Source organism: Protomyctophum bolini, assembly GCF_963924005.1.
Source record: "Protomyctophum bolini genome assembly, chromosome: 10".
In the NCBI taxonomy this organism is placed as follows: domain Eukaryota; kingdom Metazoa; phylum Chordata; class Actinopteri; order Myctophiformes; family Myctophidae; genus Protomyctophum; species Protomyctophum bolini.
Genome location: NC_137871.1, coordinates 33,963,116 through 33,977,928, shown reverse-complemented (window position 1 = coordinate 33,977,928; position 14,813 = coordinate 33,963,116). Strand labels below are relative to the sequence as shown.

At 41.4% G+C, this 14,813-nt stretch overlaps 1 protein-coding gene across 1 annotated transcript in view; it reads right to left on the bottom strand.

Moving 5' to 3' along the window:
* Positions 1-2,472: 2,472 nt before the first annotated feature.
* Positions 2,473-14,813, bottom strand: part of unc5a (unc-5 netrin receptor A) — a 254,892-nt gene continuing 242,551 nt past the window's right edge. Inside the window, 3 exon segments of the mRNA XM_080774795.1 lie at positions 2,473-7,223; positions 12,053-12,231; positions 13,075-13,239. Coding sequence (XP_080630921.1) covers positions 7,058-7,223; positions 12,053-12,231; positions 13,075-13,239 — 510 coding nt within the window. The 3' untranslated portion in view covers positions 2,473-7,057.

The window sequence follows — 14,813 nt, the reverse complement described above, 5'->3', positions numbered from 1 at the left end:
TGAAAAAAAAAGTTATCCTCGTTTCTCATCATTTTGGACCATGGGCTATAGCCCATATCGTACGGCATACTATAGCGCACCGTTTTTCATCCTTTTTGAGGATTTGAAAAAAATGACGAAATGACAAAAACGATGGGTTATAGCCCATGTTTTTTGAAATTTTGAAAAAAAAAGTTAGCCTCGTTTCTCATCATTTTGGACCGTGGGCTATAGCCCATATCGTACGGCATACTATAGCGCGCAGTTTTTCATCATTTTTGAAGATTTGAAAAAAATGACGAAATGACAAAAACGATGGGTTATAGCCCATGTTTTTTTAAATTAAAAAAAAAGAAGTTATCCTCGTTTCTCATCATTTTGGACCGTGGGCTATAGCCCATATCGTACGGCATACTATAGCGCGCAGTTTTTCATCATTTTTGAAGATTTTAAAAAAATGACGAAATGACAAAAACGATGGGTTATAGCCCATGTTTTTGGAAATTTTGAAAAAAAAAGTTATCCTCGTTTCTCATCATTTTGGACCATGGGCTATAGCCCATTGTTGCGGTCTCCAAGCAAAGTGCATAAATAACACAAGTGGCTCGAATTGGAGAACTCAACATAAAGGAAGGACATCACGAAATCACAAGTTTGACGGTTTTTATTAACCAAACTTCCCCACAGGGATCAAATTACTGGAAATATGTGAGCAACCAAAATATTAAACAATACATAAGTTTCAGTGGTACTTTACCAACTTAGGAGAATTGAGGAAGACCTGGAGATGCCGGCAAACACAGGAGAATGAGGGGGGGCCCAGGCCACCCCCTGTAGGGACGTCGAAGCCGTTCCCCCCCGCCTAACTTACAACCAACTAGTACTAACAACGAAAACAAAGACTGCCGGTCATCCCCAGGCCAAACTAAAGTAAATCTAAGTAAACTCAAAACAAGTATTGACATGGTGTGGGACTGAGATGTTGCTGGGTCTGTGTCTGCCATGAGACTGAGCTGGCTGGCTTTTATAGAGAGGGCTGCAGCAGATGACAATTAGGGGAATCTGCTGCAGGTATGCCAGTCTGGGTGTGTCAGTCTGAGTGGGGAGGAGAGACAGAGAATTAGCACAGACAATGATTGAATGACTGAGTATGTGTGTGTGTGAGTGAGTGATGTCATGGCCACACGCAACACCCATATCGTACGGCATACTATAGCGCACCGTTTTTCATCCTTTTTGAGGATTTGAAAAAAATGACGAAATGACAAAAACGATGGGTTATAACCCATGTTTTTTGAAATTTTGAAAAAAAAAGTTAGCCTCGTTTCTCATCATTTTGGACCGTGGGCTATAGCCCATATCGTACGGCATACTATAGCGCGCAGTTTTTCATCATTTTTGAAGATTTGAAAAAAATGACGAAATGACAAAAACGATGGGTTATAGCCCATGTTTTTTGAAATTTTGAAAAAAAAAGTTATCCTCGTTTCTCATCATTTTGGACCATGGGCTATAGCCCATATCGTACGGCATACTATAGCGCACCGTTTTTCATCCTTTTTGAGGATTTGAAAAAAATGACGAAATGACAAAAACGATGGGTTATAGCCCATGTTTTTTGAAATTTTGAAAAAAAAAGTTAGCCTCGTTTCTCATCATTTTGGACCGTGGGCTATAGCCCGTATCGTACGGCATACTATAGCGCACAGTTTTTCATCATTTTTGAAGATTTGAAAAAAATGACGAAATGACAAAAACGATGGGTTATAGCCCATGTTTTTTGAAATTTTGAAAAAAAAAGTTATCCTCGTTTCTCATCATTTTGGACCATGGGCTATAGCTCATATCGTACGGCATACTATAGCGCACCGTTTTTCATCCTTTTTGAGGATTTGAAAAAAACTGACGAAATGACAAAAACGATGGGTTATAGCCCATGTTTTTTGAAATTTTGAAAAAAAAAGTTAGCCTCGTTTCTCATCATTTTGGACCGTGGGCTATAGCCCATATCGTACGGCATACTATAGCGCGCAGTTTTTCATCATTTTTGAAGATTTGAAAAAAATGACGAAATGACAAAAACGATGGGTTATAGCCCATGTTTTTTGAAATTTTGAAAAAAAAAGTTATCCTCGTTTCTCATCATTTTGGACCATGGGCTATAGCCCATATCGTACGGCATACTATAGCGCACCGTTTTTCATCCTTTTTGAGGATTTGAAAAAAATGACGAAATGACAAAAACGATGGGTTATAGCCCATGTTTTTTGAAATTTTGAAAAAAAAAGTTAGCCTCGTTTCTCATCATTTTGGACCGTGGGCTATAGCCCATATCGTACGGCATACTATAGCGCGCCGTTTTTCATCATTTTTGAGGATTTTTTGGTTGTTTTCAACATCCAGATTCTGAAATATACAGTAATAGTGAAAGTAAAGAGCAAGTCCTTAATTTAACAATATATAATTTATTTACAACAATTTCAGGTTGAATTACTATACATACCTTTCTGAAATATCATAGATAGATATATACATAAGGCCAAGTAAATACTTGAAAGCACTTAGAAACGAATTTCCAAAATTCTACCCACAAATCCATATCATTGTCCAAAAAAGTACAGAGTTTTTCCTTTGCCACAAAAGTTTTGACAACAATTTACGTCGACAATAAGGAACACAAAAAAGAAAGAAAAAATAGGGGGGAAAAAAGGAATCATACAATTGCATAAGCGCTGTGGCATGTTTATAAGTACAGCATTTTTGACTTGCAGAAAGGCAAGGAACATTGACTGAATGAACACAATAGAAAACCACTCAAAAGGTACAGAAGTGCTGTTCTCAAAAAAAAGAAAGACATTTGAATTCAGTCACAATGACAGGTAGGCAAGCGCACAAATACACACACGTGTGCGTGCACACGCACGTGCGCACGTCACACTCTCTCTCTCTCTCTCTCTCTCTCACACACACACACACACACACACACACACACACACACACACACACACAGAATAGTAATGAATTACACTTAAAATAATAAAGGTACAGTTGTGAAACATAACAGGATTATTTCTCCTCCCCATGGGACAAACTTTTCAAATCCTTTTATGAATCATGTAAGTGAAGTTATTTCTATACAGAGCTTTCAGGCAGGGAGGGACTCTGTCAGTATAAGTTATGATGCTGTTAGATATCCTAGATCTACGCATTATCTGAGCGAATGCCCCTGGTGGCTGGTGATGTGCGTTACAGCTAATTTACGCTGTGTCATGCGACACTGTCCCGCTACCTGAAATAGCCAATCTAGAAGTTCCACCGTGCACGATCTGCTGTTCTCATGTGTTGGAACACCGTCGTACGACAACAAAATATAAATCTGGCTTTACTGAAATGTGCCGACTACACATCCAAGACAAAACACGGGAGAAGATGAAAACTTCAAAACACGTTAATTTGACCGCACGACTGTCAGCGGCTCGTCTAAAAGGTGTCGCGATAACAAATGTCGCCCGTCAGTGTTGCAGAACTCACATGTCTTTCCTCGCCCCAGTGTAGTTCCCCACATGGATTCAGTGTAGTAGTTACAATTTCACACCTTTGTGTTTAAATGCTTACAGTTATATAGAAATAAGTCAGGTAGCCGTAATGCAGCGAAAAGGACAAACAGAACATATGTATAGAAACGTCTTGAAAAACAGTCTCTCTAAACCCTTAACACTGCAAAAAAGTCTTCACTGCTAGAATCGCCAAACAACAGTATTATATTATAGGCAAAACACGTCACGGTTCAGACTTGACAAATGTTGCGCCAGTTAAGTGTCGTCTTCTTTTTCTGGCTTCATATTAAAATATAATTTACATTTCTTTACAAAGTGATAAAATAATCTTTGACATATAGTACTGCTTGAACAGATGAAATTGCGTCAGAGACAACAACGAGAATGCGATTTTTTTTTGTTTTTAATATAATCTGCAATATAGGCGAGACGCACACGTGTGACGGTACATACAGTACCGTGCTAGTTAAAACACGGTTAACACGCTGAAATGATGCCGACGTATACAATATGAAGATGGTGTGGCCTCACATGGTGTTCATAAAACTTTGGTTACCAATTCTGCTGATATACAGTATGTAAAGTGACAGCACACAGCGAGTATAGAAAAACTATTTACATATTTCATCTGACAATTTATTTCTACGTGAAAAATGAGTCATTTTTTTAAGGTGGTGCTGCCATGTTATCTAAAAAGGGTTTAATCAAAAGGTGTGTCGAGATGAGGAGAAACTGGACAAAATGTAATCGGCATCTCTCCAACAAATCATATTGGTCTGTCTTATCGTTGGTGTGGGAACTGCCTCTTTAACAAAGTAAAGTGAAAAAGCAACGGAGCGATGCTAATCACAGGCGCTGCGATGCCATGAAAAGACAATAAAAACACATTTTCAAATAAACAAACCAAAAGTAAATAATTACAGAACAACGTTTTGGTCCTAAGATGAAGGTCTAAGGTCCAAAATATAATTCTGTAATACATATTTTTGCCAGTTCTAGACAGTGTGCATCATCTTTCTCATTGTGCAAAAGAAAAGGGGAAAAAATAGCAAAAAAATCCAATACGTTCCCCACATTGTGACAATAAGGGAAAACCAAACATAGATTTACATTCCAAATACAGTAGCTGACAATCGTAAAGACCTGCTCATGTTTGTATTTCACGGGTCACGTCATTTAGCTGTTTTATTGAAAGGGGCTTTGAGGGACGGGGCTTTCTTTCTCTGCAGCTTTTAGCATACGGCTGCATGCAAGTAACCCTGAGGCAGACGGAGAGAGGACTATATGGCTAATTTGGGATTACTCTGAACTTTTGACACCGCTGTAAAGCGATCTGCTCTACTAAAAAGATAAAGTGATGTTAGGAGGCTGAGCTGACAGCTCCATTAATAAACCATAGAGTAATAAATTAATGCAAAGCTGTTAAATATTGAGAGCTGATAGTTACAGTTCATGCTTTGTTGCATGAATTCCGCTAGGACATTATTCGCTGTCTTGGCAAAACAAAAAACCCAACAACAACAACAACAACAAAAACCTAGACAACAGCAACTTTCTAGGCATTTACGTTAGGCATAGGCATGGCATTATGAAAAGAAGCTACTACTTTCACGGAGAGAGAAAAAGAAGGCTTATCGTAGACCTAACGTAGTCTATATGCCACGGCGCAAATGAGGAATTCCCACCAACAATGGCTTATGAATTATGAAGCAAGGCTGCATAACTATCCTTTGACTGTGAGTAATTTGGTGAAGATAATTTGTTGTTGTCAGATTTTCTGTGGGGCAGTGTTCCTGCATTATTCATGCTGAAGCGAATAAAATATCCCATATATACTTCCCTTTGGCTGTGCTTGGTCTTTAACACACTCTCTCTCTCTCTCCCACGGTAGTAATCTAATAAGGTTGGCAATGCCATTTTAGAAATGAGTTTTTAAGACATTCACTACGACTACAGCGTATATGTCGTGTGCCCGTTGGGGCAGAAACCTTGTATCTCCACGATGCAACATTTTATGTATCTACTTCATCTTAATAACAAAAGAATAGCTAAAAGCTCACAAAGTGCCGCATTGAGAGACGCATCGCAAGCTTGTAGATCTGCTATTTTTGATACCATTGAAGAATGTCGAAAGAGAATGTTAAAGTGGTTAACAGTGTGTCTGTGGGTTTTTTAAACCAATGAAACTTAAGACAACAAGTGCTTGAGACTAAATAATGATTCGTTACAACACATATTTCCATTTGCTGATCAGTAACGGTTTTGGACATACAGGTTTTCCAGCCGACAGCACAGTAGTGTGACGCTAGAATGCCCTCCTTCAGAAGCTGTGTAAATCGTTAGAGAGCCCACTGCGATGAAGCATTGGGCTAATATGAGATTCGAAATAAACCGGATAGATCAAAGTCACCGGGGCTTCAAATATAAATGGCTTTTGAAATGTGACTTCAGTGAAGATATTACTCACACTTTCCCTCAGAAGTTCAACGAACCCCAAACCCCTCCCTCCGTATCGATTTTGAAAAACAAGAAAAGCTGCTGGAGCGTCTCACAGAATGGAGATGGTACATTCACAGTTGTGATACCGGCTTGACTTAAAACAGGCAAACAAGACGCCACTGAGGCATGTTGCGGGGTTTTGACACAAAATCTATCTGCAACCTATTAGTCCATGATTTGCTACAGCTTTTCCCTGTCTTTTTCAGAGATAGATGATGATAACGCATACTGTATGTGTGTGTGGAACAACTCTATAATGCCACTGGCTTTGGGGAGTGACGTGACATTCACAGACCCTGATGACCTTGTCGTAACTGTATTCAATGTCAAAACAATAATGTTATTCAATGAAACAGCCAATTGCATAAATACCCTCTAGTGTTTTACCTGAAAAGGCTAGCACAGCGCTACCGTTTCGTGTGAATATTGACAGAAATAGCAACGTTAGCTTTTTGTCACTCCTATTTTTTAAATTCCAAAATTCTCCATGTATTTCTCTTTAACAACCATTAAAAGTAGCACTGTTTTTGCATACTGCTCCTTATTGGATATAAGGACAGAGTACAGCTGTACTGTACAAAATGCTTCACGTGACTTTAAGTCTCAAGTAAAAGCAAGGGTTTGGACTACTTTAATCTGTCATTGCTCCGAAAAATAAAAATTAAATAAAAACAGGTAAAACTAAAAAAGATAATCTTTTTTGGCTGAACATAAAGGGCCGACTTCAGAACAGCGGAACTGTGTTTGCTTTTATGAACTCATGTCCAAACTCCTCCCTCGTCCATTCATTCTGCCACACTTTTTTCTTTTTGAAGATATCTTCTTCTTTTACAAGGGGAACGGGAAACCTGAACCTACGGTTAATTCTTTTCATTGAATTTATCCTCTAATGTCAGGGAGAAAGGCATGGCGTACAACGAGCTCTTCTCTTCTTCCCCGCCTTGCAGTTAACCGTTGTCGTCATTACGTACTAAACTGTACTGTACTGTACTTTGCTCTGCACCAGTCTCTCCCTCTCCGGGTTAGCACTCGCCGTCGGACACCAGGAATATCATGGCTTCCTGCTTGCCGATGTCGGCCATGACGGTCGCCAGCTGGTTGATGTTCCCGCTGTGGAAGTGCTGTGCTTCCCACAGGTCCAGGATCACAGAGGTGGGGCTCGCTTTGGATGCAAAGAAACTCATGTGTCTGTGGGAGAGGAGAGAAGAGAAGAGAAGAGAAGAGAAGAGAAGAGAAGAGAAGAGAAGAGAAGAGAAGAGAAGAGAAGAGAAGAGAAGAGAAAACACATAAAGGTCAATGGGAGTGAACAACAATGTTTTTTTTTTCTTTCAAAGGATGCTATATGTGAATATACGTACTGTACACATGTCAACATTACATTTTGCCTCTAAACCTACGCAGAGCTTCAGTGAAACGCTTTCATCCGTTCTTTCTTTGAAATATCGTATGTGGCGTGTCATTCAAAGCCAGTTCTTCACAGTGCACAGCTGCACACTATACGGCACGGTGATATGCCTTGATATCATGTCAAAGTGCTGTAAAAGAAAGAAGACAAAAACCTAACAAAAGACTCATGATCCGTTAGACTTTGCTCACTGAAGACCTTGAAGATATCATCACATAGTCAATCTCATGCAACTTTAATTAGAAGGTGCCTAAGCTTCCTCCTTTTTCATGTGATGGTGACACTGGCCCTATATTGTGTTGGGTGGAAACCTTGTATGTCCAGTACTGTAACCTTTCAGGAAAATAGATAGGAGAACCTGGGATCCACTGTAGTTATTATTTAGTCACAATTTCTCGTTACAAGCTCTCGTTACTTTTCATTGGTTAAATTTTTATAAATCCCACTAAAATACCCGCTATCGCTTCCTCAAACGTTTCAATAGCTAAAATAGAATAGAGCACCGAAGTCCTGACGTCACTCGCTCATCCCCGGGTTACGGAAGTAATTTCTCTATGGAGAATAACATTAGGTAATCTTAGAATCGTCTCATATAACAAATGTGGTCCAAATATGAACAAACTGTCCCTGCGATATTGTCGGGAGGTGTCTCTGTATCGTTTACGATAGTCAGTCACAGACTTTGATACATTCTGGCGAAGGTTTTTACAAATTCGGCAGCAGTAACATTAGTTTTCTCGTCCGTCAGTTGATTCTTCATAGCCATATGAGTCAACCTGACAGGATAATTTGTTTATTTTTTAACACAGTATTTGACATTACGAGGAAAAAACTGAATATATTTATAATAATTGTGACCGCAGGTCGCATTTACTATGGAATCGCGCATTTCCTGTCAGTGTGTTTGGATTGGAGGTGACCTGTTCTGACATTCCATATGTTGATCTGACCTCATCAAACCCTGTACACTCAAGACATCGTCTTATTGGGCGTCTTATTGGTAATAATATTTTTTAAAGTTGAAATATGGAGATACAGGGTTTCTGCTCGACACAGCAACGATTATGCACTTTCACACTTGAGTGGGAAGCGACCTTTCCTGTTTCAGGAGCAGGACCTTTAGGATCAAACCCAATCAATGACAACAAAGCAGTGGTCCGTCCCAGGCAGCCGCTCAGCATTTGATGTGGACTCAGGGCTGATCCCTGAGGTACCTCCAGGAGGCTTGTTCGATTTAATGGCCTTTTTCTGTTCTCCAAATATCTGGGGATTTAACTGTGACTGTTATATAGACCGCTATGCGCATGTGACACAGGAAAAAAAAAAGCATGAACCCTTGGCACAAAGGTTATGGGGGGTAGGTGTGCTCTCGGTGTGTGTGTGTGTGTGTGTGTGTGTGCGTGTGCGTGTGCGTGTGCGTGTGCGTGTGTGCGTGTGTGTGTGTGCGTGTGTGTGTGTGTGCGTGCGCGCGCACGTGCGTACATGCATGTTTTATGGGCTTGGGGGACAGGCTTCTTGTGTGTGTGTGTGTGTGTGTATGTGTGTGATGGGGGGAGTGTCGGGGGCTTTCTATTTCACCTTGAGACAAGTTGGACAGAGTACACAGACAGACCTCTCCTAGGGCACGGAAAGTCACTTAAAAAAATCCATGGATTCACTTTACACTCTGTGATGATGATGAAGATGTATGGTTACTTTGCAGGGAGACAAGGGGGCAGAGAACGCAATGGCTGTGGTGCTCTTTAGTCCAATTGAATTTCATGGTACACACACACCGCCTCTCTTCAATTGTCTTACACTGCACGGCGCAGCGCAGCGCAGGCGACAATAAGGGAAAGGGCTCTACTTGTTAGAAACATGCTTGTGCAGAATGTGAACGCTCCTCTCTGCTATGTCGTCAGTGTCAGGCAGAAACCTGCTATATTCTAAAGTTTTGTGTGTATTTGAGGGGCCTATATGCACAGCTGAGCTGTGTGTGTCTGTATGAGCACGGAATGTGATGTATGATGATAATATAGCGACCGCTCACTTCACAACGAGTGTGATTTTTATTTCATAAATGAACGCCCTACTTGATCACACTGCTCACTGCAGTGTCACACAAAAGCATCAAAAGTAACATCTCCACAAGTACTGTTACTGTACTTTTGCTATTGTTTTATTTGAACAGTAACAGTTGTGGACATATGAGGTATCCACTCGACGACAGAGACGATAGCAGATAAAAAGGATTCATTGTCCGCCCCAATCAGTCACATTACTGGGTGAAACATTGGCGTATCTAGTAGCGCGCTGCAGTAGCAGCTATTTGCACAGCACCAGGGAGTACGAATCAAATACAACGCTCTTGGCATTTTAAGTTTTTATCGATTGGTCACGTTTAGTCCTCCCCAGTCCGAATTCTGTACACATAATAAATACACAAGCACTGCATGACCAAATGTCACGGTGCTACTGCATTTCCAGTAAAACATGTTGTTAAGGGCCGATCGAGGCCCAAACAATGCCAGGGCGTTGTTTCCTTTAAGGGGCGCAAATGAGAATCGATTACATTTGGACAAAACACTGTTAATTGAAGCTGTACCGCATCAATTCAATTTAGAATTAATTGGAGTAAGTAAACTGATTGGACAAAACGAAGTGTACGTATTTGATTCCATTGCCAGGAAGAAGTTAAATTGGAGTTTAATTGATCAATGTCTTGGCTCCATTCCTACGTATAAAGGCAATCCGAAGATAAAGTACAGTAACGGTGAGAAACAACCTGTGTTTTTTAAGTAACAAGTATACGCCAGACACTGACACATTACTCTTGATATTGGGCGGTCTAGTGCAGGCCAGCCAGCTTGCTAACTTCCCAGGTAAAACGATTAAGCAGATTGTAGAAGGGAAATGTGTTTTGTTGAGCTGCCGGCACTCTTCTGCCACACATTTCTATGGTATGGTGTGCTATTATACCACAGGTCGTTTCGAGGAAGCAATCTGATTGGTTGAAACAGCCTTCTAAGCACCATTCACCACCTAATCAAAACAAATAATTCAGCTGCTCTGTTCTCCCAGAGCGCAGCAAACTCGGTGGCTAGGCTAGATAGTTTATTGACATTTGTGGTCGTAGTGACTACATCTGTCATTAAAAAAAATTAAATTTTCAGCGATTTTCTTAGTTTTAAGGGTAACTGTAACTCGAGGGTGTGGTTTAACGTGATTATTGCCACTTCAGTGATGCTTGCGGAACTCGACTTCGTCTCACCATCACTGTCGTGGCAATAATCACGTTAACCCTCACCCTCTCGTGTAATATTGCTTAAGTAGAGCCCCTCTTGCTCTTCTCCGTGCCTCACATCTTGGCGTCTTTTGGGTAGAACACAGAAAACACAGAAAGTCCTAGGTGCATAAAGTAGAAATTACAACATTGGGAGTAGGGGTCGATTTAATCGATTATAAAGAAATAATCTATAGTCGATACGTTCATAAGATAATAGATTAATAATCAATCTCTATGTTGGGCAAGTCATTATAGATGGAAAGTGTCAACATTTTCAAAAATAGTGAAAATAGCCTATTTACAAGTTCACAATGCGTCGCCTCAGACCACATTGTGAGCTTGTAGATCTGCAATTTTAAATACTTTGGCACAACATGTGTGCGGCGAAGTATACAATGTGTTTAAAAAGTGCTCAATCGATTATTGATTATTAATCGAAAAGTTATCGGTGGTATAATCACTAAGTAAATAATCAATAGTTGCAGTCCTAATTGGGATAGGAAGTGAAACTCATCATTGCTTCTTTCGACTGACCAATCAAACTCAAGGAAGAGGCAGGTCTAAAAACATCAACAAACACGGTAGAGGATAAACCCAATTCCCTTTCTGGCATCCATGTTTTATCCGTTATTTTCTCCGCTATTTCGGTTCCGCTATTTGTGCTAATAAGATGTGACATTAAAACCTACCAACAATATACTCGTTCTCGTGTGTTTCTGAAGCACTCTAGGCATTCGTATTTTTTATATTCATAGAGCTCCGCCGTGAAAATAAATAAATAAACACTTTCTGTGGACACATCCGCGTAAGCTGCTTATGTCTATCAGGGGGAAATTGAAGAAGGTCATGTGATTGGTTTAGAAGAGGAATGACAGCTAGCTATCAGTCCACGTTAAACCTCTAGTGTTAGCTTTGCAAGATCCACGTGTGTACGACTGCATCTCCAACCACTGATCCCACCGCTCGACTGAATGAGCATGGTTATCCCCCAAACAATAACACAGTGATTGTGTGTAATTGGAGGAATTTCCTCGCTGATCTATTGCAAACGAAGAAACACGACAAAGTGGATAACAGAAGGTGCAGAGCTCTTCGGAGGGAGTGTGCCTGTATGCCTTGGCTGCACATTTCGATGTTCTAAACCAGATAAGGACTGGAATTCCAATGCATTTCCATGTCCCCAAACATCAAATTCTCCAGAGCAACCCTCCATTCCCAAGAGGAATGGGCAAAGAGATTCCACTGTATTTTTAGGGGGACCCATCCCATGCGTAATCTATCTTTTTTTTTACCCTACACTCAAGGGTAACAGATAAGGCGCAAGGATGTTGTACCGTAGCTATTTACCTCTCCAATTTAAGTCTTTGTGCAAGCATTCTCCAGTCGGCTCCGTTGGGACAGGGGGCATCCAGGCTGCTGCAGATCTTCTGCCGTATGAGATATGGGATCTGAAAGGCGCTGGGGCCTGCCAAGGCCGTGGCATTACTGTCCATTAACACAAAGTCAGAGTCCACAGGTCGGGTGTCCTTTTGGGGGGAGAAAGGCATTAGGGCATGGGATAGGTCCATACAACAGTACTTCTGTACAGAAATCCATAGTGCATCTTTTAGTTGGTCACAACTAAAAGACTGCCTGTCTGTCTGACGAGAGTGGGATGCAAAACAGCTGCCGTAACATCCTGGATTCAAATATTCAAGATGTTATTTGGTACATACTGTATACAAGCGGAGCGGTTTAGGTTCCTCAACAGTGTAGCAGCAAGAACAACGTACAGTAGCTGTACATCGAGGTGCTTGTGCGCATAGGTCCTATTTCTAAATGGTGAAACTCTTATACAGTAACGTCACTCACTACTATGCTAATATACTCAGGGTTCCTTGAGGCGGTTCCAAAGGGACCATTATGGGTCTGTAACTCTGAGAGTGTACAAATGGAACCACATTGATGAAATTAACAGACTTTTTATACTGCTTGTGACGTAACGCTCCGCCATAAGGAATCCAAACGGCAACTACTCTTGGCGGATTGATCCGTCTGATAAGCTTTATTATTGATATCAATCCGGATAGCTGATTTCTATATATATATATATATATATATATATATATATATATATTTATTTTTTTTGGCTTGGCCTTTCCTTCTTTAGCGATCCTAGACCGGGTTGCGCAACCTCGCTGCCGTCCGTATGCTAATTATTTAGCATCAACAACGGAAGCCCAAACAGCATGGTGAGTCCAGCGTGTGTTACACTGACAATTGTTCGGCAGTCTGCGGTTGGTTCTGCGTCCCGCAGGTGGCAGTATATGAGTTAAAAGTGGACATGTCCGAAACCGCTAACGAGCGTGGCCGGCCGGGCGGCAGCTCACCTTGGCGATGTTGAAGTGGAGGCTGAAGCTCTGCCCCTCCCCCTCCACCTGCCACACACACAGCTGACAGGTGAGCTCACAGGTGGCCAGGCTGAGGCGCTCCAGGGTGAACGTGCAGTGCAGGTACCGCTGGGAGCCGTTCCAGATGTGGTAGAACGGGATCTCCTGTGGGGCGGGCACACACACACACACACACACACACACACACACACACACACACACACACACACACACACACACACACACACACACACACACACACACACACACACACACACACACACATACTGTATCACAAAAGGAAATGCATGAATTCAATTAATGTATTGAATTGACCAGAAGCAGGGCGAAAACATCCGACTCGTCTGAACTGAGTAGTGCTGTACTGTACTCGTGCTGTAGTACTGTACTGTACTGTACTGTACTGTACTGTACTGTACTGTACTGTACTGTACTGTACTGTACTGTACTGTACAAGCCCTCCTCCTTGGCCTGCCTGTGTGTGTGTGTGTGTGTGTGTGTGTGTGTGTGTGTGTGTGTGTGTGTGTGTGTGTGTGTGTGTGGCTGCGCAACAGTAACACTTGGTGGTCAACAAACACTATTTCCGTACTCGGACAGACAGAGCCAGGCAGCCAGGCAGGGACACACATTGCTGTGTATAGGAGTGACTAGCACCACTCAAAATCACACCTGTGTGAACTGAGTGGTGCAACTTTACTTTTATAGTTACTGTACTGTACTGTACTGTACTGTACTGTACTGTACTGTACTGTACTGTACTGTACTGTACTGTACTGTACTGTACTGTACTGTACTGTAGAGACAGACAGACAAACCCACCCTCATCTGGCTGAACGGATCCAAGAACAGAACAATAACAGACATATAAATCTCCCTCCTAGTATTCCAGCACACACATCGTGGATGTAAGCAACAGGTGACTGTAATCAACTAATAGACTAACAACCGTAGCATTGCAACATATTGTGCAAACACACTGTATGGCAAAACAGCTTGAGAATACTAAGAATAGGTTCTAGAAACACTGTCTTCTCCTCTTCAATAGTTTCTTCTAGGGAGCTCTGGGATGCCTGTCTGGTCGATCACAGAACTGATCTAATTTGGGGGTTATTTACGACAAATGCATCATAGCTAGGCTAGCTGGTGGAAAGATGAACCGTGTATCCAATATTTTGTATTAATGCAGGTGGACAGGATGGTCAATGTCGGGCAGAAATCTCTTATCTCCATATTCTAACTTTTTGTGTTTTTTCATAAAACAATGCTCTACTTGATCATACTACAGCGTCACGCAAAAGCATCAAGATCAGATCTACAAGGTGGTCGATCTGCTACTTTTGAATTTGAATCATGAAAAGTAACCGTTTTGGTCTTAGGTACGTATGAGGTTTCCACCCGACAGAGACGATATGCAAATTGTAAAGCGCTTTGAAGAAAGGCACACCATTTATATACGATTGATATTTTCTGTGCCACATGCCTGGTATTACGTGAGTGCGTGCGTGCGTGCGAATGAGATAAGTGCACAAGACCTCTGTTATAGCACAACACATGATTGCATCTGGCAAACAGCCAGTGTACCGGGGAGTGTTTGGTTGGAATGTATTCATGGCTAACCATTTCTGTATCTCTCTTTTGTCTCTTGTTCCATATTCATGTCTCATTTTCATATCCCCCGAGAAGGCAACTCCGTAAAAAAAAACAGGGCAATGCAGACT